The following is an 18,128-nucleotide window of genomic DNA, read 5'->3' as shown; positions in this document are numbered from 1 at the left end:
GCTTTCTGGCAGTCCAGTTTACTGTAATTTTTTTGCAAAAATGTAATATTGGTTTTAAACTTTATTTGCTATTTGTATCCTACGAATCAGTGGAATCAAATTCTCTAATTATCTGGGCAGAGAAGTCGACTCTGTAAAGATTTGTGTCTGGTTCTCTGATGGAAATCAGTGCACGTTCTACATTCAGAGTGTGTAGTGTCTCTTAATAATTATATGATGCATTTGCTAGACAGAAGTGAAGCTACTACATTTATTCTGGGGAATCTGTTGTATTATTAGTTTATGAATTTGCAGGTGAATGAACTGCTTGAAAAGTAGAAGACAAGACGTAATTTTGAGTAAGATGTGATATACTGTAATATACCAATACAATAGAGTATATAATTACAGTATTGCAGCAGATGCAGTGAAGTCATCTTATGTGGACCTTAAATTGACAACAAGTACATTTACTTCTCTTCTAAGCTCTTTTAGTCCTGATACTGTCGGTAGTGGAGTCTGCACAATATACCATATTGTGTTTACGCACATAAGGGAATGAATTTACCAAGCTTACTTTCAGTACTAGCACAAATTAAGATCTTACTCAAGTCAAGGCATGGCACACAATCATCATTGTAATTATTATCCTGTAAAATCATGAATTTATTCACTATTGTCACACTGGTTGCCAAATTTACCTAAGCCACATCTCAGTTTAATTGTAAGGGGTAAAAATGAGATTTGCATGGACTTTGTGAGGAGACATTGGTTATTTCTTAAGACCCTACCAGCTACTGGAGTACCCTAACTGGAAACTACTAGGTTCTGTGGAGGGATCTTTTGGAAAAAAAAAGCATAAAACAACTTACAAAATCTATCCCATCTACACGCTAACTAAAGTGTGCTAGAAAACGCACATACAAACATATGCTTGCAAAGAATGCTGCCAACATGTATAACATTTAGTATTTCATTTAGCTCCCATATCTGGGATCAATAGAACACATGAGAACCTCAATATCCACTACTCCAAAAAGCTAAGGAGGATATGCTAGGTTCCTTTAAGTCAATGAGATCTCTGCAATTTGGAGATTGCACTGAAAAACTTGAAAGCGTGCCCTAATTACACCTCAAAAACAACATACAGAAAAAAATCCCAATGGCTTATTTTTTTTTAAATACAACCTTTTGATCATCCAAATCTTCATTGCTTGACAGTATTGGAGGAAGTGAAGCATCTATGCCCTAAAATGCAACTTCACAAGAATACAGATCATATCTTACTCAATACTGTACTTGTTACTTTTCTCTTCTGCTGTACCACTTGTGCTTCTCTTGTGCTGTACCACAAATTGTATTTAATGTACCAACATCATAGACATTATAATATAAAAAGAACAGGGACCCTATGTTAGTTCCCTTCCTTACATTTGTATATTGTATTTTATATGTGTTGCATATGTACATGATATTTGATACTATACACTGTATTTGACAGTATCATGGTTTCACAAGAGACACAAACAAGTCTATATCCTTTGAAACTTTTAGTATGTTAGACATGTATCTGTCTAATAGAGGGAGAGTTGGTCCTGCGTCGTGAGAGGAGAAAGCAATAATCTCCCAAAGCCTTATGTAACCTTCCGTCCATATTGCCACTAGTGAGAAAACATGACAGTATAAAACATTTACATATTTCCATCTCTTCCTAACTACCTCTACGTTTTTTTGATGTGTGAGAAAAGTGACATAGATCACTATTCTGGATACAGCAGATCATGAACCAAGACAACATCAGTTTAGAAAGATACAGAACCATTTGTCAGAACTTTCCAAATTCAGCATAAGCAAGTCTTCTGGCTTGCCTCACAAATATGTATGGTGCCTTTCCTGCAGTTATGCACAGGTCAAGGCAAAAAGTGTACAGCATTAAAACGTCAGAGCTTGGGTTTTTCTCACAGCGTGACCCAGTAGAGTGGTTGGGGCATCCAATTCTGCAGTGGCAGATGTGAACGAACTCTTCTTCAACAAGACAGAGATGTACTTTATCTAAATAGGTATGCCGACAAACTGATTTCCCTTCCTATGAACTCATTTAATGTTTCCTAAAAGTTTTCAGATATTTGCCTTTCCAGCAACGTGCTTCGTAACGAACATTTCTTCCTTCCAAGGGACACTCTCTTAAATCGACAGTTTTTCACTAACCATGCCCTCTCCGCAGAAGAGGAGCCCTCTCTGCTCCCCCGGCTGCTGCTAGTGGGGCATGGCTGCTGAGTTAAATGTTGTCGGGGTGCCCATGGGAATTAACTGTAGCAGGTTCCCGTCCACACCTGAACCATTTGCAGGGAAGAGCTGCCCAGATTTCCCCAAGCCCCTACAGATTTCTGCAAAGCCCACTCATGTCTCTCTCAAAGCCCTGGGTAACCGTTTACACTCTGTTGTCTTTTACAGCCGAACAAGGCAAAGGATAGATTATGAAATAGCTATTTGGTGAGCGATCAGCTTACTCAATTCCAGATCCCCTGTGTGACAGGTATCACTCTGTTTCTCACCCAGTGCTTCCCAGTTCAGGAGTATGTTTCACTGCATTACCAGATCCAAACTTTGGACAGTATTGAGACAAAAGCTCAGGGCAATGCTACTTCCCCATTTTGAGTGGATGTGCTCTTTCTCAGTGATATTTCAACTCTTCCAGCTTCATTTTAGTGTGGGGAGACATTATACTGATCATTTTAAGACATGGGCTTAGTTTCTCATATCTGTACCTGGACTAATGCTGAGATATGACTTGGCAGCCATTAAACAGAGGTAGATATACATTAACAGATCTATAAAAGAACAAGTCCCCATCACCACCTTTTTTAGATGAGGTGTTTGATTTTTGTTCTGCAAGTTGGCTATCATTTTCTGTTCTCATTTAATATTTACTTAAAATATGTCTGCAGTCCATAAGCAAGGCCTCAAAAGACAATTTTCCAGATTCATTCCTTATAATAAAGCTTGTATTTTGGAAAGGGTATACCTGGAATAAGCACACAAGCACCTCTGCCTGTCAGAAGGGGGGGAAAAAAAAAGTAAGATCGTGTTAGCAACATCCAGTATTAGAGCTTTCTATCATCAATGTGGTGGTTTCAAGGTGAACTAATTACAGGTGTTTCAACAGAGCTCCTCTCAATTTATCCTAGTATGACAGAAAACAGTTTGTTCCTCAGGCTTACTTTTTACGTGGGATTTTAAAAAAAGAATTCCCCATTACTTACTAATTTAACGCTTTTGCTTCTGAGCGAACCATTTTAAGATAGTAATGAAAAAAATCCCCATCTCTGTATGCATCTTAGCCAGGTATTCAATATTTAATGAAATTACAGTTTTAAAGAACATGTTGCAGAAACACAGACTACATAAGTTGCAGGGCATTTTATTGTCATGTTTAGAAACGTATTAATGTAGTTTCATAAACCTCTGTTTATATTGAGACAAGAAATGAAATACTGGAAAAAATGTGCACATATTTTAAATAAGTTAGTTAATTCTGAAATAATTGGCTAAGAAGTAGGAAACACAGATATCACACCAAAAGGACAAATGAAAAAAGACAAGCATGAGCTTTGAATGTTACGGTTCTAAGGACTCTGTCATTATATTAGCAAAGCACAGAAGCAATCTGGAATTATCAGGGTGGACTTACACAGTACATAAATCTTTATTATGAGGCATATGTTTCTGACAGCACCACAGTGCACAGGCTGCTGCAAGATCCCTTTCAAAAGGAGCAACAATGTGCAGAAAAGATGATTTATCAGTACAGTGTCTGATGCAGTCAAAAATCTAGTAAGTGCTGCAGCACATACCATTTGCAAAAACATCACAGGTAATAGCCAAGCAGCTGTCTAAAGGAATGCAAGGGAGGAAAGCAAGTTCAAAACTGGAGATCACTGGGGTGTCCACAACGCGGAAAAAAATGAGCAGTTGGACATTTGCAATGTGATGTTCATTTAATGCACTTAATGGGAGACAGCAGGTTAATATTCCTCTCTTGAATGAATGGCAACATGGAGTGAAAGACAGGTAAGGTTACGAGGCAAGGAATGAGCAAAGAAATACCCTCGGGTACCTGCAGGATCACTGTCTAGCAAACCAAATGAGTAACCGACAAAACGTTCTTACGTAGGTATGCGATCGGGAGAGTAATGGGCCGGTGGGAGCCGGGGAGAAGTGCTGCTGCAGACAGGATTCAGAGAAGTTGCGAAGATTTAGGGCACTGTTATGCAGGTACTCTGATAGTTTCACTATATTTTGTTATTTGCACTTGCCTTTAATTAAAGCAACTGCTCAGTCCAACATGATGTTGGCCTCTCTGTTGAGGGCATGCTGCGACACAGTATGGTGCCCTTTCTTGCTTTACTAGTTTGTGAATATCTACTATGTCTGCCTGCTGTGCCTTTTTTTTGGTTTTATGCTGGAGGCCCTCATAGGGTCCAGCTTTACAGCCACAGTAAAACTACATAAGCATTACTGTTTCCTTACTTTATCTTTTGGGCCAAAACTCTATTATTTGTAGTGCCAGTGACTTTTTTGATCATGGGCATAGTCTGTGAATTAGCACATTTGGAAAAGCAGGAAGCAAATACCACCATTGTCAAGGGGCTCCAACTAAATGATGTAAGGCAGAATTCCAGCCCTAGAGATTAAATTATTTGATTAAGACCTCTCAGAATAACATTTCTAAGAACAAGGGCCCAATAATTAGAACCTTCATATGTTTCATTTATTTAGGGGCTGAAGGATACTCAAATACAGTTAAAAAAAAAAACACTAGAGTGGGAATTTAAATACAGAAAATTGGTTAAAGTACAGCTCAGTTATACTATCATAACTTAATACTTAAAACCACTCAAGATGGCATTTCAAGCGTTTGAAGGTAAAAGCCTCATTAACAGATTGCTGCTTTCTTAGTATGAGTCACTGAGAAGTTCTGTTACGATGGTAAGAGCGCATTGGAAGCCATCAAAAAAAAAAAAAAAAATCAACCCTGTACAAGACAGTTGCATCAAGATGCACCTTCTCTGTAGCGTAGTTAAAAAAACCAAATACCAAATGCTACATTTTTCCTGGTTAAGGATTACTTTTTCAGATGAATATCTGAACTCTGAACAAGTTCCCAATTTATTATTAAACAGTGAAGAAAACAAAACTGAGTAGTTATTCTGGTAGGCATTCTCCCTCTGAAATGATCAATGATCAGACATCTGACGGGCTGAAAGTAACAGCACTGGTAACACTACTGGGAAGTTAAGTGTTTTGGGGTTTTTTTCCCCTTCAGGGAGGGTAAGGTTTATTCTGTCACTGTCTCCCACTCCTCAGAGAAGGCCATTCAATTAATTTTCACTTATGAAAAACCCTCTCCCCTACAAAGTCTTCTATTCTAGTACACTAGCAGCATGATTTCAGTGGGGTTGGTACCAGTAGCATTTCTGATTACAAAAATAATGGAGAACCTGATGCCTGCAGGACAGACAGAAACAACACACACACAATCTGCTCAGTGCCAAGTTACTCTCTACTAGGGCCAAACACAGGGCCAGATCCTGAGGTCTCCCCCACCAAGTACCTGGTGTTCAAGAAATCTAATTATTGTTTAACACATCATAGCACAACCCAATGAGCCTCACAGGCCTTTCTAAAGCACAAATCCCCCAAAGTCATCCTGTTTTAACCTACAGATGCAACAACATAGCACATCTTGACTCCCTGAGAGTTTGCCTGAGTAAAATATTTGGCCCAGTATTTTTGGGCCAGAATATTGCAGCCCTGCTCTGAACTCACGTGAGACCCTAGCAGGCCAAGGGCAAATTGAAATACGATCTTCTGCTACATGGGGCTGCACTGCCAACCTTTCTTTTCATTTTAAGGGCTTCAAAATGCTCTGCTGTCCTGCGATCAAACTAAGATTATCTCTGTACCAGTGGGACTTCCTGCTCCTGCTCCCACACTTCTGGATTGCATTTAGTTCTTAATATTCAGGATTTCTCTCTAGGCTGAACGTTTTGCACAGCATCAATTGATTTCCAGCTAATAGAGGCTCACAAGTGGTAGCATAGCTTATTATGGAATTCATTAATATTTGATTTTAAGGATGTAGCAAACTCTGCAAGTAGCTGAAAATTAGGAAGTTGCATAACTGCAGAGGTCTATTTAAAATTACATGTTCACATCTAACAAGCTCAAAAACTAAAAAGAAAGAAAGAAGGAAAAAAGGAAATGAAGCTTTGAAGACTACCCATAAATGCAACATAGTTCCCCAAAAGCTGGCTGGCTAATGAAGAAACCACTAGTTCTCTTGAAACGCCCCATGCATACAAATTATTGCTCTGTTACATAATGCATTCTTGTGCTTCGTTCCACTTCAGGTCATGAATATTTTCCTCATTTCTGGCAGAAGGGCTCAAGGACCAAAGTCACCCCATGAACGGTCACTGGCCTGAAGAAGAGAGCTGGCTGTTAATTACTTTTCAGAAATAGCCTAGAAGTCTATCTTGGAAATAGCGAGCAGGAGCAACTGACTTTGCTTATAGGGAAGACCCCCAGCTTTCTCAGTAATAGTAATAATCACAATACTTCTCTATTTCTAGTGATCACGTCATATACAAAGTCCATCTGTGTGGGCCATATATTTCCTACATGAAACAAAAGGGAGGCAACAGAAATGTAAGAGGCAGTTATTAAGAAGAATTTGGACCACATCAAAAATCCATTTGCTAGTATCACTACCTCATTTCTGAAAACTACATGCCAGATTTAAAGACATTATTTCATCTACTACTGAAGTACAGTCACTTCTGAATAAAGCACTGATGCCATTTCAGATTTCCAGATCTGCTCCCAGTAGTTTGAAAACATAAGTGACTAAACAGAAGTTTGATTAACAGGTACTTTCCTGATACAGTTCAGAAGAGCACATAAAAACACTAGTTAATTAGTTAAGAAAGGAAGAGCTTCCCTCAGTTTAATTATCCACTTGCTATTCTTTAGCACTGTTTTCCTGGATAATCTCCCACCATCCTACATAAGACCAGGTGATCATAACCTTCTGCTTATACTATTAGAGTCGTGTGATTGCAAGAACTAAAAGAAAAAAAATTAGATGTCCCTTGATTAATGCTTAACTAATAGTTCATTACAATATAAGACAGCTGTAAAGTACTTGTCCACTTTAATTATAAACAATTTAGTTTTGATAAATTACATTAGACTAAAATTTAATAATGTAAACTATTAGAACTGGTTCATTAACCCTAACATCCCATTTACAGAGTACATCACTTCCATGGGCCCGCTAAATGGCTTCCACTGATTGGAGTAAGAATGAAGCCAGCATTTAAGGGTCAATCAGTGCGAAGCCAGTATTTAAAAGGGTCAACTTTAGCACTACCTCAGGCACGCCAAGCACTTTTTTCATTTATATCTTTCAAATAAAACACACGAATGATTAAAACGAGAGACCGTCTGCCAAGAACAAATAATGTTAAGCTTAAGAAAGTTATTAAAAAAAATGAGATTGGCAGGGAGAGGTAAATCTTTTCTAGATGAGCATCAATGTGCACAACATCCTATAAGGTATTTAGTGAAACACTGGCAACCTGATGCCTGAAACAAATGCTGTAACATAATATTAACATATTGCTAAACCCCTTAACAGTAAGTAAGCATTCCCTGAATTACTTCTCTTATCACCATGTGACTGGATAAAACAAAGGCACTTTAGCCCGCTCTCTTTTGTGATGAAAAACGGAAGCATTTCCGTGCACAAGAGGTTCGGGGCACTATTGGAGGCAGACATTTCCTGAATCTCAGAGCAAAATCTGCAATTGCCCTTAAAGCAGCGTTTCCCAGGAAGCTCCCCTTTCATTCTCAGCCGTGAAAGCCTCCCCTTGCCCTGGAGCTTCACTGCCCACTTCAGCGCTGCTGCTCCCAGCCCTGCGGCAGCAGGGAATACCTGCAATACCCTAAAGGCTGAGGCATAAGCATCACCACAGTGAATACCAGGACACTGTGCTCTTGCATCCTACAGGATTATTCTTACATTGAGAAAGTTTTTTCTTAATCACTTTCCTAATTTAATCTCAATATTATTTTTTGTTTAGAAAACGTCCAAGAAATAAATCAACAAAAACCATAGTAACCTATTTGTTACTTCAAAACTGCATATGTTTATGTAGCTTATGTAGCTGCATGGTTATTCTTGTGTTTGTTGTTTTATTGATATTCTTACTGAATCCTTAGTTTCTTAATGTAATAGTGCATGTTAAACTGGAACAAAATGTCTCAGTCAGAGTGTTGTTTCTCAGTTACACAGTTTTTCCATTTTGGTTGCAGGTATCTACTACATGCCCTTATATTTGTCTGTACATCGGTAACACCTGACACTGGCATTCCGACTGAGCAACAGCAATTACAAACCAGAGGAAAAGCATATATATACACCCAGTTTTTGCTTATTTCTTAGTAATCAAGGAGCAACTGTGCTGTAGTGAGCATAGGAAAGAAGTTGCTTTGCAATAGGAAGCAGAGGAATAGAGCCAACTTCATAGCTCCTTGAAGAAAAGTAAGGCAAACCTCCTTGGAAAAAAATAAAAACAGCTATGATGGAGTTCCCATATATGTTTTCCTGTATCACGTATCTCATAACACTGGGTCTGCTCTCATGAGATCATTAGCCTGTGCAAGCATGTGACCACCAAGGAGAACATAAGATCTTTAAATGCAGATGCAACACAAAACAGCAAGGCATTTGCCAGATAATTATGCTGTATTCCAATGGGAAAAAACAAAAGTGCGGGCCTTAAACTCTCTGACAAGCTTTGAATTGCTTTGACTCGAGTCCTTACGCGTTCAGGTACACAGTTGTAATTGCTACCGCATACGTGACTAAAAAAGACTGTTACCAATTGTGCATGGAAAATGTCTTATCCTTCCCATTGGCAAACAACTGCTTAAAGAAATAAAAGTCATTTAGACTGAGCATTCATGAATACTTTGTTCAGCCAAGGGGAATGCCATACTTTTCTGCAGGCTCCAGAGGCCGTAACTTTTGGCAACCCAAGGAGTCTGCTTGGCACATCAGTCTAGGGGAAAAAAAAATCTTCTAGAAATTATTCCTTACTGAAATTGCCAAAGTTCAGTCACCATGCCTGTAGGATCCCATACTAAAGTCAAGGTTGTTATTGTAAAATTGTGAAATGAGTACAGTGCACCTTGGCTAGCACAGATGTTGCCTACAAAACAATCACTCTAATACAGCATATACACAAAGAAGCCTGATGAGAACTTTTCTTCTGTGTTTGTGATTCAAATCACTCTTGCGTAGAGGAGACAATAAAACCAAAGATACTATCCTACTTTTTTAGTTATGACGTATATAGTGCATATCGCACAGTATGTCTCCTTCTGCTGATACATTTCAACCCTAGACCTTCTGTAATTCACATAACATCCTATTATTGCCCAAAGCTTTGGATCTTCTCAAAGGCACAGGAAAACCTTTTGATTGGGCCAAGATTACACATGCATTTTTGAAGTAATAGAGTAAGACAGAAGAGAACCAAATGTTACAACAAGGACTATAATTAATGATGCTTTTGAAAAAAAATCAGTTATAACTGAGGAGGTGAGCAGTGGTGTAAAATTCATAGCAAATGTGTTACACCCTCAGAATGAATGAGAATATCTAAATACAACAATTATATATCATAAACATCTCACCTACTCAATTCTGATCAACTCTGCCACCCATGCTTATGTAAAAATATGCACAAGTGTAGGCTGTGGTAAAGACATATTTGTCACGTGTTTGATGATCCCAACCAAATAAGAACCCTTTTTCATTTATCAAGCACTTCAACACACTTCCTCTGCATTTCTCCACATATACAGATAACCAGCTGCATGAATCTGATTGAATTGGTATGTATAAAAACATGAACAAATTTTGAAAGATGCTCTGAAATGCTTCTAGTGCTTTTTTTTTTTTAAAGTTATAAGGCACATATGGAATAAAAGGTGACATATCCAAGTTTTTTTTGACTCTAATTTGAAATGTCTCCTGTCTAACATATTGCCTCTCTTCCAAACTTCTGTTCATATCATATTTCACTGACTTAAATTCCCTATACATTTTCATGTATCTTTAGATAGATGACAGGCAGACACAGATGACAGACAAATATACATACAATTGTGATGCAAGAGTAATTTCATACTGAACAAAGTAGATGTCCCATTTTTAGTAGTATTTTGAGCTCTTGTAATTAAGAAAGAGGGGGTTATGATATTTCTTTTGGAAAATTGTTCTTTTTTTAAAACTACTCTTTATTTAAAATATCACATTGAAATATCAAGTATTTTTAAAATTCACTATTCCTTAATGAAAACTAGAGTACCTACTTATCTTTATGAAGGCTGAGGTAACATTCAGCTATCTGAGAACATCTTTTGTACTTTAGAATTCCATTTCATAAAAAAGGCTCATAAACAGTATGAGTTATTCATATTCCAACCACAACAACAAAACCCATCTTAGTTTAAGCTCCTTGTTATAAATAGTTTTCAGACTGCAAAATAGTCATTATAGTCTGACTGCATTTTTAAGAGAGACTTCAGAAAAGTCAGTAAAGCTCCAGGATCGCAATCCCAGAGAGAATCAAGCCCTGATGCATTTTTACCTTCATTTTCTTCTCCCCATAAAACCACACAGTTGACTACACAAAAATCACAGCCCTCCTTCCAACCACGATTTCTCCAGTAAGCACCTTCTCAAATTCCAAACCGTCATGCAGGTACCTTTAGAGGCACAGGTACATAAAAGCGGACATATGTTGCCCTCAAGGTGGCCAACTGATGAAAGAAATGAAAGCCCCCATCCCCTCCATTCATATCTCCATCCCCAGATTGACAGATCCTATTCTGTGCTGCAGCACCTCTAAGCTTCTCAGCTTCCCCCAACCAGTCCATCCATCTCAAAGCCATTAACTCTTCTGACATTTGTGCCCCCAAGCAGCTGCAGGCAGCGAGAATAAGAGGTCTCTGCTGAACAGAATAAATTCACCTCATTGCCTGGAGGGAGGAAACAACTCATTGCCTGCAAGAGTGAGCCAAGAAGTGACACAAACTCTCTCTCAACCAGAGAAATAAGCCACACAGTACTTATTTAAACCCACACAGTGACTCTGCAAAGTCACATGCTCTTCCCAAACACGCGTGCATGCACACACCCACAGCCACCCACCCACACACAGAAAAGTCATAGGCAGTGAATAGTTTAGAAATTCTTTAAGAACTCAAGCAAATGTTCTTCCCTCTCTGGAGTGTGCAGCTAAAGTACTTTGAAAACCATATGCGATAAGGAGATAACATATTGTCGTAACACAAACTTTCTTCAGAATAGCTGTCTAGGGGGCCCTCCATACACTTGCATAAAACAATTGAAACTCAAGCTTATAGTACAGTATAACCATGTTGAACAGTGTTTCAGTCACTGTCCAGATCTCCAGATCTCTGGACACTTTCCAAGTAGTAATTAATACAGTTAACACATTCCCTATATTTGGTATTGATTTTGAACTGCATAAAATTGTTTCCTTTGAGAATACTGAAATGCAGAACACATGAAATCATATCACACTTTCTCAGATGTGGATCTTAGGCAGTATTTGCAGTGGATAATAAATTCTCATCAGCCGTCATTCATGCTGGATAATAACCTCTATTTTCTGTCAGAGCTTGGGACATTTAGAAAAAAAAGCCATCTCCTTCAATTATGAAAAAAAGAGCTACTTGTACAAAGCTTTATTTTAGCGCAGTATCAAAATATTGCAAATAACATACTGGAAGCACTGTGATGCAATGCTATCTCCACATGATTTGGTTATCTACCATTAAATCACTGCAGAAGAGAAAAAACTGCAGTTTATATGATGCTTAAAATTATTACTGCTTTACTTAGTAAATTGAAGGCAAAAGCTTTATGTTTATTTCTGGAACATCTGCACACAAACAGTGTCAGAACAAATTTGTCTAGCTGCGTGCCTCACCTCCAGCTTGCATGAACACGTCCTAAGCCGAAAGGGTCATTCAGTCTGTCCTACCCCTGCAGCATCCTGTCCGCTGAGCTTGCCCACAGAAATGCCACTCAATGCCTGGTAAACCAACCTGCTTTCTTGTTCCCACCATGCAAGAAGCCACAGCTTTACCACTCGGACAAACTTTTGACTGTTGAAGGGGAATTCAGTGTCCCCTGAAAGTGCTGCAAGCATTTCCAACAGCAGTTCCAAAGCTACCATCTATGAGATGTACAGCAACACATAGCAAGACATTAACAGATATTAATGTGATATTATCACATTATTAGAGTTAATCAGGGGGGATGCAATGCTGTGAGGAAAGATCTATAACAGTTTTTGCACTACGGATGTGACACAGATGTGAAGGAAAAGGGACAAATGTAAGGAGAGAGGAATGGCTAAAACACATTAAAATATAGTGAACTGTGTTTTATTCAAGAGGAGACTACAAATTGTTCCCTTTTCAGCGCAAAAGTGAACACCGGTTTGCTGCATACCCAGCTTTCTTTCTTTTGCATATATCCAAAGCCCTTGCACAGGGGCAGGTGTTGTCAGATCCTGAGGTTAAACCTTGGCATTTTGATTTTTAGTTTTACTGAGCTACTGTAATTCTCTTGACTTCTGAAAATCAGATTGTTAGAGCATGCTTTATTCAAGCCTTTAACAGCACTGACGTTTTTAAGTGTTGCTTTACAGATGCCTGCATACCTCGGGGAAAGCCTGTGAAAAGGATCTAAAAAAAAAAATGTGTTCCTACTCTTAAATTTGCTTCACATACATAGAAAATTTTTAGGGCTCAGAAATAACAAATGCCACTGTGTTAGGGCAGAGGCACTACTTGATTCTGCAAAATCAAGACCTGAGCCTTTTGCAAGAGGAGCTAATAGCATTAAAAAAAAAAAAAAACACTCTCTGCAACTGAGTCTAGGCAAAACATCTTAACTACTGGATATGTAAATGAAATTGATGTTTTTATTTCTCCTACTAATTAAATACAGGAAGTACACAATTTCCAAATGGGGCTTTCCTGTTCCAGTAACAGATACCAAAACGTCATTACCTGGTTATAATTACTTCCTCTTCATTATGCAGTTTATAGGTAGAGAGGAAGACAAGGCCATAGTTCCATGCTTACTAATACACAAGTGGCACTTGGCAGAACAAGTTTGATGCTAATTAGGCACGGGCACATGACTGCATCTTTGCTGAATCAGCCAAGATGCTTCATACAGAGCTTTTGTGAGCTTTACACACACTCATGGAGGAGAGCAAAAAAAAGGCCAGTATGAATTTAAGCTGCTAGGAATTTTTCAATTCATTTGAACCATCAGAAGGATTTCATACCCCATTAGAACTTGGTGGTCATACTGAAAGATCTGAGAAGAAAACAAACTAGAACCAGGAGAGCAAAAAGAAAAAAAGGAATCAATGTTGGCAAGTGGTGGCAGGGGACCGAATGCCAAATGACCAGGTTGGGTAGAAAATGAATCTGAAGGCAGAGAGGAACAATTAGAGGGAAAAGGCTATCTTCACAATATATTTGGGTTATTTAGCAATATACCAGCTTGGTATCAGGTGACAGGTAAAGCAATGAATTCATTTCTATAGCAAAAGTGGTAACACTAAGGAGTCAGAGAAAGTAATGTTCCAAGACATTAGATACATTTATTGCAAGGAACAAATGGGGTTGATTTCTTCCTATGTATCTTTAAATTCTCAGACACCTCACAGTGCCAGCTGTAGCGACATCCCTGCGCTCCCCTCCTACCCCCAAAAGCGATAAACAGCACTCACTCTTACCACAAAAAAAAGATATAAAAAAAAGTGACAGGCAGTCATGGTACAAACCAGCTCTTGTGAAAGGGAACAAGGAAAACACAACAGGGTTGCTACTTACATTCTTGTATTGCTGGTCTTGTTGATAATTACAGATTTTCCAGTTTGATCCACGTTGTGATCCATTCCAAAGTAAGCTGCCACTCTGTGCACTAACATCCTCTGATATGATGACATCTGAGGGAACTTTTTATAGTGATTACTAGAAAAAAGAAAACAAATTGCATTGATAATTACATTTCCCTCAGAGCTATAATTAAATGACAATAGCAATACGTTCTATAATTCAGTGGACAGTAATTTAACTGAAATTTTCTACTTTGTGCATTTAGACATAAATGTTTGCTACAGCAAGGCAGGCAATAGGAAGCAATTATATTTACAGTTTATAATAAATACAGTTCCATGCACTACATTTGGACAAACAAAGCTCACGCTACATCATATCAACTAGGTACCTCATACACCAGAAAGAACTCGCCCACCCAGTGCCACACTCTGCAAACTGCAGTGCAGATTTGCTGAGATACTGATGACTCCTATCTGCCTTTCTCCCAAAGGTCCGATGCAGGGTGATGCTGGAGGGATCTAGCTTGGCAAATACTCTTTTCTCCTCTCTTAACTGACAAAATGTTTATTTCCCATCAGCACTCTTTCCTCCTCTCCTCCTACTCTGACTCTATTTTTTAAAGCTGTAGAAACATTTTATTAAAAAGAACATGCAGTACCAAAGACCCATTCCACCAAAGCTCAGTTTTAATTTTCAACATATTGCAATAACATAGCAAACAAGCAGAACTGCATGATAGCACATCTGATTGTGCACCTCTCCTTAGAGATGACTGAGTTACATCCCCTGCACTGAAAGCTTTACTACCATTTTTAGGCCTGATCAGAGCCAGTGGAAGCCACTGAAAAATCATGACATAACGCACAGCAAAGGCTTCTTTTACATCTACTGCATCTTAAGCAGTACCACCACGTATCAGGAAATAAAAACCTGATCTTACAATGTGCTAGTAACAGCATTCACTAGCACTGCGGTTCACACGAGCACCTCCCTCACACAGGTTGCATTACAATACACATACATGACAGTTGAGCGTGGATCTCAACTTACTTGTTGTCACTAATAAAATCAATAATTTCCTGTTCCATTTTCAAGAGTATCATTCTGTCCCTGTCAAAAAGAAATGCAAGGATTTGTAGCATCGATCATCAACAGTCATTTTAGATTTAAAAAAAATAAATATATCAATATTTGCAAGATGAATTTACAAATGCTGTCAGCCATCTGGATTAAAAGTGAAATGTGCTTCGCATTGCCACATCTGGAGAATATTCCAGTCTGCTTTTCTGCACTTTCACTAAGTGACAGATTTAGTTCTTCCTTGCACTCAGGCACGGTCTGAGAGCGCTTCCACCCACACAGTGCTGTGATCAATGTCTTGCACGGAAAGACTGATTGCCAGGGAGAGCTTTGGTGCTTCTTCATCATTTTTTGATGGAAAATGAGATTTCCAGCTAATGCAGCTCTTTCATGAGAACTGCTATTCACAGAAATTTTCAACATTTTGTCTGAAACGTATCTTTCACTAGGCATCGATCTGCAAGTAAGGAGACTGAGCACATCTAATCTAGTCAGGGCCCGTAGAGAACAATGTCTTTGAACTATGACTCCCAGGAGGCCATGCTGCAGCATTTCTCAATCAAAACGCTCTGTTTTCAACTGAAAGTTCTCAGATGTTCTTTTTTCACCTCCTGTCAAAAAACATTCGAAAATTTCCCCAGTGTATTCCCAACATATAATTTTTTTTTTTTTTTTTTTTTTTTTAAAGTCTGACAGAGTCCATCACTCCTTAGCTTTTTTGAACTTTCTCATTTGGCGTAGATAAAACAATTCAGGGACCTTCTGCCCTCAGTACAAAAGGTTACACAAGCTGTTACGTACCTAGTTATTCCCGTTTTTCCTGTAATTGCAGAATTATGTGGTATATATTTAATAAATTCAATTGAAGCAAACATTTAAAGCACAACACAAAAATGCTACAGCTCCTTCCTTAGACATTTAGAGGCAAATTTAACATTGAGGTGAGCTTGCTGCTCAAAATGAAAACTATGGGAATACCAAGAGGAGAATTGGGCACTGCGCATAGCAGCTTAATTGTGTACAACACTGCCAAAAGTACGCTCCTTAATATTCATATACAAATCTCCAACTGCAACGGTTATAAAATATTACGGCTAAAATCATCTAGATGCTTTATGCAAAGAAGGTAAGGACAAAGACCAGATGTCACTGAAAGAGAAATTAAGCAATGGGTAAGTGGAAAGGGAATAGGAGTTGATGACTTTTGATAGCAGAAAGCTATCCTACCTCCTTTACCTTTTCGTCATAGCAATCTCCAGAACTAATAAAACATGATGTACACTTACTAGAATCCTATGACTGTTTCAGGAGTGCCAGCTATAACGCAGAAAATACCTACCTAGGGTTATTCTTTAATGTGTTAATCAGAAACTCATGCAAATCTATGCCTGTTGAGTCTGTATACTCTTGACTGCAATCTGAAAAAAAAAAAAAAAAAAGAACAAACATCCCCCACTCATTTATGTCATTTCAACAGTGAAGATTAAGCTATACCGTAAATCAAATTCCATTTTCCAGCAATGATCTGAAAGTATATGTTCCAAAAAGAAAATGTTCATTTGGAATTTAGGTGAAAGAAAAATCTGCTCCAAGGAAACACCAGGCGGATGTTCATGCTTCCTCTCTACTATTCCACTGAGAACATAGCATGAAATCTAGGTACTGATACAAAGTGCTAGTCATTTTAAAATTGCAAAAAACATTTAAAGCCAGTCAGGTCCCTTCCAAGTTCTTCCTTTCAACTACTACATTAAAAAAAAAAAAAAGTCTAATCATCAGTACATCTTTGAATCACTTAAAATACACTGTATAAACAGAGAATGAGACATCCTACGAGTGGGAATTTTATTTGCATTAACAGACTAAAAATTCAATGACGTCTGAGAGTGGGCAGGTAATAGTGATGCGTGACAGTAGTCAGAATTAATTTTTTCAGTACTAGTATATACAGCCTGACTCAAAAGTAGACACAGATCCTCCAGCTGGGGTGAACTGTGATAGCTCCATTGAAGCCAACTGACAATTCACACCAGCTGTGGATCTGCATCCAGGTAGGCAATGATAATTTTTAAGAGATTATTCTGTAATTTTGTACCATTGATTGTTACAAAGACAAAAGTTTAGATGCAAAATCTGTTCTGAAGAAGTCATAAGTGTAATAGCTGATGGAGATCTCTAACAGCAGATTGCAATACTGGTTAAAGGTTGTGGTTGGATTTCCCTGAAGCGTTGAAGAGATTCTCTATGGGAGAGGAGCTATATTGAAGAGCATTGCTCTGCTGCCTACACTGCACGTATGACACGCCAGTATATTAGCATTAATAGGAAAAAAGCGTATTGTAGCCTCCCATTTATCTTTTTTATAATCATGTATAGATTTATATGTATATGTTCACATCAACACACTGAAGTATTCAGAAGAATGATTTCACATGAAAAAAATATAAATATCACCCCAAACTTCTGTTTGAATCACCCAGTATTCATAAGACAAACTTTGTCACACACACACACACACACACTCATGTTCTGAATTTTTCAAAGTATAAAAACAATTCCACTGTGCATTTATACACATATAAAGAAATACATGCTTATAAAAATATATACGTGTATACAATCCCTTCTAGCAAAATAATTATAACAATTTAAGTATTTTTAAGTTCACCTTTTGATAACATTCTGATCTTGTTTTTTTCACTGTTTTTATCTTTATTTTTATCCTTTTCTTTTTCTTTCTCGGAGTCATCTTTACTAGATTTATCTTCTTCTTGTAAGCTAGGAAAACTTGAGAGCTGTAGCTGTATCGATTCCTGTTGGGGGGTGGGCGGGGAGGAGAGGAGGGGGGGGGAAGAAAAAAAAAAAAAAAAGGACAAATTTAGGGCCAGATTCAGTAAACCTTCCATGCCTTCCAACCTGCAGAGATTTGCATTATACTGTATATAGCTAGAAAAGCTGAAGCCAGATACATTTCTTTCCTATTTGAAAAATTGTTTTTTCCAGGAGAATAATGAGATCTTAAAGGCCAAATTCTACTGGTA

At 38.1% G+C, this 18,128-nt stretch overlaps 1 protein-coding gene across 35 annotated transcripts in view; it reads right to left on the bottom strand.

Annotated features, from left to right (window-relative positions):
• ARPP21 (cAMP regulated phosphoprotein 21) overlaps positions 1-18,128 on the bottom strand; it is a 148,338-nt gene that overhangs the window by 84,938 nt on the left and 45,272 nt on the right. For all 35 annotated transcript variants that reach the window (XR_011139744.1, XR_011139745.1, XR_011139746.1 and 32 more), the window contains exons 6-9: positions 17,756-17,900; positions 16,427-16,505; positions 15,058-15,117; positions 13,999-14,139 (exon numbers count right to left, since the gene is read on the bottom strand). Coding sequence is in view for 32 of the 35 variants with exons in the window: in XM_068935766.1 (XP_068791867.1) it covers positions 13,999-14,139; positions 15,058-15,117; positions 16,427-16,505; positions 17,756-17,900 (425 nt within the window). In the remaining 3 variants the exon portion in view is untranslated. The remainder of the gene's footprint in view (positions 1-13,998; positions 14,140-15,057; positions 15,118-16,426; positions 16,506-17,755; positions 17,901-18,128) is intronic.

The sequence above is a fragment of the Struthio camelus genome, chromosome 2, assembly GCF_040807025.1.
Source record: "Struthio camelus isolate bStrCam1 chromosome 2, bStrCam1.hap1, whole genome shotgun sequence".
Taxonomy (NCBI): domain Eukaryota; kingdom Metazoa; phylum Chordata; class Aves; order Struthioniformes; family Struthionidae; genus Struthio; species Struthio camelus.
This window is presented reverse-complemented; position numbering and strand designations above follow the sequence as displayed.